The sequence below is a fragment of the Anoplopoma fimbria genome, chromosome 15 (genome assembly GCF_027596085.1).
Source record: "Anoplopoma fimbria isolate UVic2021 breed Golden Eagle Sablefish chromosome 15, Afim_UVic_2022, whole genome shotgun sequence".
Lineage (NCBI taxonomy): Eukaryota > Metazoa > Chordata > Actinopteri > Perciformes > Anoplopomatidae > Anoplopoma > Anoplopoma fimbria.
The window spans coordinates 23,245,630-23,254,597 of NC_072463.1; the positions used below are offsets into that span (position 1 = coordinate 23,245,630).

At 39.4% G+C, this 8,968-nt stretch overlaps 1 protein-coding gene across 1 annotated transcript; it reads right to left on the reverse strand.

The window, feature by feature from the left end:
- Window positions 1–453: 453 nt before the first annotated feature.
- LOC129103995 (protein delta homolog 1) lies at window positions 454–7,988 on the reverse strand. Its single transcript, XM_054614643.1, has 5 exons — window positions 7,937–7,988; window positions 7,672–7,735; window positions 6,967–7,097; window positions 5,851–5,992; window positions 454–1,237 (listed from the first exon to the last, which is right to left on the reverse strand). The coding sequence occupies exons 1-5, from the start codon at window positions 7,986–7,988 to the stop codon at window positions 454–456; spliced, it is 1,173 nt and encodes a 390-aa protein (XP_054470618.1).
- Window positions 7,989–8,968: the final 980 nt, after the last annotated feature.

The window sequence follows — 8,968 nt, forward strand, 5'->3', positions numbered from 1 at the left end:
ATAGTATGATTACTTTGTTTAATTAAGAGGGTTAAGGTTTCGGTTGCTCTGTTAAAATCCACTTAATTTCTCCTTTTTTATCAATCACCCAATTATTGTATTCCAAATCAACATGTTACAAAGCCTCTGAATCATTATGGTGAATTCAAAAGTACACCAGCATGACATCTTTTACCAGCCATCAAGGTAGAACTTCTCTTTAATCATTTCATACATTTTTAACGGGTAGTTATAAACAGTACGAAATAAATTTAAAGTGTACAATCCAGTGTCATGGTTGTCCACTTAGTTAATGATATTATACATTCCAATATGTTCCAGTGCAGTCCAGTATCTCTCACTTTATTAACACAACTGTACAACAGTCATAGTATTTCCCTCTTGACTCTCTTTTCAACCTTTTTAATATTAAACTCCCTCCAGAGGGGAGCGGAAGAGGCAGAGACGATTTAATCAGATGGAGGTGTAGTGTCTCCCAAAGCTGGTGAGTCTAATCTTCTCTGGCAGGATGATGTTTACTGAGTGCCCCGGCTCCTCCTGGCTCGTGCCGCCTTCTCTCAGCAGGTGTTCTCTTTGCTGACGAACAAGCTGGCTGTACTTGGCATTAGCCAGCCACGTCTCACAGCGGCCAAAAAACACAATGCCTGTAGTGCCCAGGATCACCATGCAGGTGAGCAGGGCCAGCATGCCAAAGCAGATGAGTTGGCCGTGGGTGACGAGGACGCCGGGGGAGTGGACTGTCTCCTTTAGGGTGATCTTGAGCAGGTCTCTCTCGGCCGGTCTGAGAAGCTTATGGAAGGTGTGAGCAGGGAGGGAGTAGTGCTGCGGAGTCAGTGCAAACACTCTGTGGTCCACAGGCCTGGCAGCGACCGGCTTGGACCTGGCCTTGGGTCTGTGCTGCAGGGAACATGTTGGACCTGTAAACCATTTCTGGCAAACGCACCGGAAGGTTCCGTCTGGCTGACCTACACACGTGCCCCTATTTGCACAGGGCCTGCCGGTGCAGGGCGAGAGGCTGGTGTCATTACAAGTTGAACCAGTGAAGCCGAGCGCACAGACGCATGTGAAGTCCAGGCCGTGGTTTGTACAGTTTCCACCGTTGATGCAAGGGTTAGGCTGGCAGCTGTCAATGCTGATCTCACAGAAGTCTCCGGAAGATCCAGGGGGACATAAACAGGAAGAGTAACCTGCAGAGCCATCGGCATCCGTACATGTACCTCCGTTCTGACAAGGAGAGCTGGAGGACAGAACAGCACAGTGTAAATATACAGCAGGACAAGTGAGGATAGCATCTAGTGCACAGCTTTACTGCAGCATGTTTTATTCTGTGTTTACAAAGCACCCATCTAAACCTATTTTACAGATGTTATATATAAGAAGTAAATGGCAGGCTTTCTAGTCTTAAATCCATAATTTGCTGGGTTCCCAAGGGGAGTGCCATGGGATCATTTTTTTTATTATACTGTATATAAATAATTAAAATCTGCCTGCCTATGTGACATTTTTCATGCAGACGTTGCTGCATTTTTGACACAAGATTAAAGCTAGAACATTTTTTTGTCTTTTTTTTATATAATTAATATATTAATATATTATAATATATTATATAACAACATCATCTTCTGCTGATTTTCTGTAAGCAGTGTAGCATTACAATCACAGCACAGCACAAGCCTTTTTCTCTGGACTTGAAATAAAGCCATCAGAGAATAACATCTGGTGAATCATTCAAATACTAAAATGTCAAGATTAAGACCTGTATCCATCAACAACACTAGCAAATACCCATACACATTGGTTTTCAGTTTGTGGGTTTAGTTACTGCAGCTGTATTGTTGGTGTCTTGTAAACCCATGAGGGTTGGGCACGTTTTGTGCATGACACGAAAATAAAAATATCTATCTATCTATCTATCTATCTATCTATCTATCTATCTATCTATCTATCTATCTATCTATCTATCTATCTATCTATCTATCTATCTATCTATCTATCTATCTATCTATCTATCTATCTATCTATCTATCTATCTATCTATCTATCTATCTACTCTTGCATCCTTGCACTGAATGCAGAGTTTCTTTTTTATCCGTAGCATTTACTCTCGACAATTTTCTTGGGCGCTTTAGCCTCTGCCATACCTGCTGCCACTGTCGTGTCTCCCGCCTTCCTGCCTGTCAAGGTATTAAGTAATACAGGTAGACTAACATACCGTGTAACTATAATAAGCAGCTACACTGTGCGCTTCTGTAATTAAGTGAGCAAGGTTGGTTGATGGCACTTTGTGTACTGCTCAAGACGCCAAACACCACAACTTAGTTTACTGAGAAATACAAAAAGCTTTCTCTGGGGGCGGTAGGCTTAATCAGTATTGTGTGAACTCATTCTGGAAAGGGCTTGAATGTAATGGATGTTCATTTTTATGTAAATATCCGGCACTCTAGCTTTAAGATTCACAGAGCTGAACCTGTGGGAACCTTGTCTTTTCTAAATTTAAATTACATTTTTAAGCGTCCTTAATGGGTTGAGAAAATGTCCCTACTTAGACAAAATCCTAATACTCCATTTAAGAACCTATTGGAATATTTGAAAAAATGATTTGTCACAAAAGTGAAAATGGGGCTTTTTTATTAACTCATGGAAAGTTGATGTCTTGGAGATGAGCAGCCCTGCAAGATAGTGCAACATTAACTTAAGTTGTTGGAGTGTACTATTTGACTTTGGTGACATCCTCACAAAACAGACTTCAGACTGATTAAATTGAGCTTATTAAAGTATTATCCAAATTACGTGTGCATTGTAAAGAACACAGCTCCTGATTTCTAAACCAATCTTTTTGGGGATGTTTTGAACCTGTCTCGTCTGACTTCAGATCTGTCATCTTATTCCTCCAAGTTAGTATTTTTGTTTTGCATGTCAAGATTTTCTACTTACTGTATATAATACATAACAGTGAAACACAGTTTTACAATTTAGCAAATGTCAATTTTTTTGGGATTAACATAGGACTGCAGTGTTTTCATTCCTTAATGATTGGATGAATTAATTACCCTTTTGGTCTATTAAATGTTGGAAACCAGTGAAAAATGCCCAATAAGACCCATGCTGATGCAATCAAATTTCCCCATTTTGTCTGAACAAAACAACAAACAATCCCCAAACGCAAAAGTACATGTTTTATCATAAGTTGATTTGCTGCTTCAATATCAGCTGTTTGGCATTTTTGCTTGAAGTTGACATAATGAAATGATTCAATCAATTGCTGTTGCTGGTTTCAACTCAAGATTAATATACTTGTTGATTTTTATGATATTGATTTCAGTTAATGTGCCCTAATGCAACAGTAATAAGATATACAAAGATGCCATGCTTCACAAACTAAGTACTCTGATGAAAACCCCTGGATAGAAGCAATCAATATATTGTAATGTTGGCTTGTGTAATTACACAACAAGTCTATAACATTGTGTCTGCGTGAGGCAAAAGAATAAAGCGCTGGCATACTTGTTAGACATCCCTGGGGTTTCATATAGCAGCTGATTAATGAAACATCACACATGCCTTTTTATAGAGATGAATTCCCTTAGAATACAAGTGAATCTCCACTCATCATATTAGAAAATTATAATGACACCCATTCTTTGATGGTAGGAGGAGAGCTGTCAGTGCACTGACACTAAGATGTAGACTATTGACTTATAGATGTGTCGTTTAAGTCAATAACAAGACAGCCTCACGGGAGAACAAACATGGTGGGGCTCAGAGTCTAGAGAGCTGTGTCAGCTAGCTGTATCCTCAGATTTCATATTCATCTGATGGACAGGAGGAGAAGAGATCGAGCCGGTCTGTAATCCAGCAAAAATTCAAGATGTAGTTTTTGTTTAGAATCATGAATTGTTTTAGTGCGTTGGTAGATTTTATGAATACACATTTTACAGGGTGAGCTTCAATGTTTCAATTTAAAAAATTGAAACAGAAAAAAGACAATGTACCCAGTTGATAGTAAATATTGTTTATCCATATAGCTTCTGTTAGTCAATGAAGCTCTGTTATAAGATACCCAGGCACTTGACACAAATACATATCTTGCTACCAATGGGTGCATTCTTCAGTGTCTACTTACACTAATTGGTTCAATTCATCTTATAAATTTATCAACACCTGAAAGCAACATTTTTGTAAATAGGTTATGGTTATGCAAGGATATGGGAGATGCGGAGTGCCTGAATGTATCATTAAACAATAGTGGTGTGCAGTGTATTGTGGGATACTGACAGATGCCGCGTACACATCTGTGGTGTCCTGCAAATACCGGCAAAAGAAGGCTGGATTTCTTGTCAAATAGTGTATACAGACACTTTTGAAATATTACAGCCTCGTTGAGCATATATCAGTCATTTCAATTTTGAAATTATGACTTCAAAGGATCCCTAAATTGGGATACAGCTTATGATGCTGCACAGGTACACGCTGCCAGCTACTGCTTGTCAAGGGGAGAGCACAATCAACATGGCTGCTGCTGTATTTATGACAAAAGTAAGCTGGAGAATTAATTATTTGAACAGTCTATGAAAATTCATGCCTACAGGAAAATTGTTAGTTTTAACTTTATAAGCAAAGTAGAGTAACACTTTGATATTACTCTCTGCAGTGTTTAAATGGGTGAATGAAATGTAGTGTTGAAGCGATTTGAGTGGTCTCAATCCCACTGTTAACTACCGTACCTGCTCAGCTGGCGAAGTGGAGCATTGAGGTAAAGAGCTCGATATTTGCCCCATAGTTGATTAAAACCAAAAACAGAGCTATCAGTGAATGAATGTTGTTATAAAGTTCACTATTTAAACTAAGGGTGTTGAAATACATATCGGTATTAATGAAAATGAAATATTGGCATCATGTTGATAAGGACTATACGATAATAATATGATAATAGGTTTAAGTATTTTATTAAATACAGTTATGGTTATAGACTCTCTCTCCACCTCATTAAATTTGTATCTGAGTACTTAATTTGCCAAAAAAGAGAGGAGACGAAGGTGAATTTGAAAAATTGCTTTTCTATCCGCGCCAAATTTTCTATAAATTTCGCAACAATGTCATTGTCTTGAATTTGTTTGGCAATGATAATCGTGTGGTGAAAATAAAATAATGCAACAGCCCTTATATAAACTAAAGCAATAGGTAAATGTTGTGTTCACATCTTGTTTCTACTGTCCCCATGTGGCCAAATAAAATCAATAATCGCATGTTTCAAGTATTCCCCCTGCCATGAGTCGGTGCACCTCCAGGTGCTTGAAGCCTGCTTGCATGTTCTTTTGTTGCTATTGTTCACAATCAACACTGTTGTTTGCCTTTTATGCAGCGTCATAGAGCTACAAACCAGAAAGTCATCCCTCAGGGTAAAGTTGACTTTGTGACTAGTAAGAAGTAGCTGGAGCCGGTAAAGTGTCCCTTCACAAAGTTGGAAACTTTCCGGTTCCAACATTTTAGCATGAGCGTGTTTGTGGGGGAATTGAATCAAAGCGAACCTCCCTGCTTGTCTTACAAATGCGCATACACCCTCTTTCCTCTAACAAGTCACGACTACTAAACTGGCTACAGTTTTGTGCAGTAAGGAAAAAAGAACATTCAATCATTTCTTTGCTAACAGCCTGCTATTAGGAGCTATACATATACATGCGCCACTGTGTGAGGTGGGTTGGATTGGCTCCCTTGGCGATACAAAGAGACCTAACAGACACTGCAGCATGTATTGATTATTGCTCTCAATGACAAACATATTGAGATAAGGTTGTAAGTCATTGGAGTATTCCTTTACTAAAAAAAGAACGTAAAGAATTGTACCGGTACCTGTTTGTGAGACACAATCCTCTCCTCAGGTGGCAGTTTTCACCAGCGTAACCATGGGGACAAATGCACAGGTATCCCCCCTCTCCTGTCTCTATGCAGGTGGCATTACCAACACAAGGCCTGGATGAGCACATACGAGTATCTGTTGTTTGAAAAAGACAAAAAAAGCATGCTGTTTTTAGATATTGTGTGCTCTCTCTCACTTCCTGTCTCTCTCTGTCTCTCTGTTTTCTCCCCTCTTCTTTGTTTCCACTTTCACGGCTCCCCAGCGAAGCATCTTGTCACCAAGAACAAAAGTGAGAACATAACCGACCGAGTTCCACAGGCAAGCGGCTCATATGCTCAAACAGAATAAAAGATTTACTGTGTGTGCTGAAGCCAAAAAAGAAATACTTATTTTACTCCTCTCCGCCTGATAGTGGATTTTCTAAAAGACCAATATAATAACGATAGTTTGGGGCAGGAAAAAGCAGATAGTCCATTAATTGGAATATATGCTTGCCTGCACAGCTTTTCCCCAGGACTTCAAAGGTGTAGCCCACATTTTCTGACCCTGTAACCAGATTATTGCGTCGAAGTTTTTGTTAAAAGAATATCTAAATAGTAAACATTTTAAATGTATTTTAAAGTCTGTTGTGAATTTATGGTTGGAGGAGTTGGAGTTATTAGCAGGAGTTAGTCATATGCACACAGCTATTTTTCATGTGATAATGTTCATTGTAGATAATATTGGAATTAGTGTTGAATGTAAATAGTAGTGTTTGAAATGGAAATGTGACTTTAACATTGATTTAACATTTCCTATCATGTGTCTTACACAATAGCTCAAAAGCAGAAGTTTATAATGTGTTTATGTAATAATATGTAGGTATTTCCGCAGTGATTTAGTGTCTCCAACTTTCATCATTAACCCATAATTATTCGTAACTTTAGACAGATCTATTCTACTCTAGCTTTGCCCGTCTAAAAATACAGTTTCTGCAGACGCCACCACACCGACCTCATTTGATGGCAACCTGTGTGTCCCCGGGGCTCCGTGACTCACTCTAACCTTTGGTATGTCAGAAAGTGTTTGAGGCAGAGATACGAGTGTCAGGGGAGCTTAATGAGACTCACCTTGGTCACACAGGCTGCCCACCCAACCCTCCTCGCAGGCACATTGCCATGCCTTCTCACATGTGCCGTGCAGACAGCCGGGGAAGGGCACGCACTGGTCACAATTCTCTCCTTGCCATCCTGGTTTGCACCTGAAAGAGGGGAAAAGGGAACAATCCTGGACTATAAATATAAGATAAGATAAGATAAGATAATCCTTTATTAGTCCCGCAGCGGGGAAATTTGCAGGCTTACAGCAGCATAGAGTTAAAACCATAGAGTTACCACCCACAGAGCTTTGCAGTCCTGCTCTTAATGCCCTAAAGTGAAATGACATGTTTGCATTATTTTCATTATGCAATAATTGGTTAAATTCCCAAAATACTAACAGAGATGGATTATTATTTTTGGCTTAAGAGTGGATACAGTAGCATTTGCCAGCATAACATTTCAAACTGGGCATGCTTTGCAACCAGAAGCATTTGAGCTATCTGTTCGGATAACAATGCATTTTAATGTCCAAACAAAGGGCTGATTTGGCAGTTGACTTAACACAAGTGCCAAACAATTCTAGAAAAAAACAACCCAGAAGGATCCAGTTGGCTGGGTTTTGATTGCATCTCTCTAAGGGACATTTACAGCTCGAGAGATTGATGGAAATAGGGTTGCAAAAGCCCACTGGGTATGCGCTTTCATCTACACAGAAACCTGGAGTCGTTTCAGTACCTGCACTTCCCTGGCTTCTCACAGAACCCATTTTTTGTGTTGCACCCTGCGTTGCAATCCCAACCTTTGAGGCAGAGAGAAAGGGACAACAGCTGTTTGCATCAAAACATCTAAACAGACACAAAACATTCTCAGCAATAAAATATTCATCCGTTATACTTTCATTGCACGCAGAGAGTCATTCGGTTTGGAAAGGAGTTTTTTTTTTGTTTTTTTCCACGACCCAAATGTGTGTCTCAGTGGACTGATCAACATCTGAGGTCACCTTTGGCGATGCCAGTCACGACCAGAATTAAGACCACTGCTGTGAAATGCATCGTGATATCCAGCAAGACCCCCTGTTGTCCTGCAGAATAGGAAAGATAAGTTGCAAGAAGAGCTCTCTTTGTGTGAAGAAGCGATGTTGTTACACACATCACATTATTCAAAAGTTAATTTTAGGAAAGAGAAGAAACCATAAATTGAGAGTTCAGAGAAAAATGGCATTTTTTTTTTAGGAGATCAGGTGGAGCAGTCTCTTTATGAATGGCTTTAAAACGTAGGTTATCATAGTAAAAATCACACTGCAAATACTAAATATATTTGGAATAATTGTTTTATCATTTTCTCTTTAATAATAAAGGCCTGATTGACGCACCTGAACCAGTCTGCTCCCAAATGGCTCCATCACGCACAAGCAGAAACAAAAAAAGAGAAAAGCCATTTCATTTCAAACATTTTCATCCCGAAAACCTTTTTTTTGTTGTTGTTACTTAAAGCATCTCGTCACATCATCCTCTCACCTATGTCTCGCCGGCTCTCTGTTTACAGGTGGCTCCGGTCATATTTGACTGATTTGACTTTTTAATCCAATCCTGCTGAAAGTGACACTCCAGGTGCTCCAGAGGTCCTGCTTGCAGGAGGACGACCTGGAGGTTTTATCTGGACTGCTGCATCGCTCAGCATCCCAGTGAAACACGCTCCTCCCACCGAGAGAGAGAAGAGCTGTCGTTGTGGAGAACACTGGGTGCCTGTGTTGTGTAAAAGCAAAGCAAGGCAAGGCAACTTTATTTATATAGCACTTTTCATACACAAGGCAGACTCAAAGTGCTTCACATATAAACATTGTCATACAATAAAATAAAATAATAGATAAGTAAAAGAAAAACATATGCAAAGAAATAGGTAAAATAGAAAAAGGCATTTTAGTATTAAAATAGAAAATAAAGGCAAAGTTAAAAAAGCTTTTTAGAAAGTGCAATGTATTTAAGATTTAGCAGAAAGCTATAGCAAACATAAAAGTCTTCAGTCTTGTTTT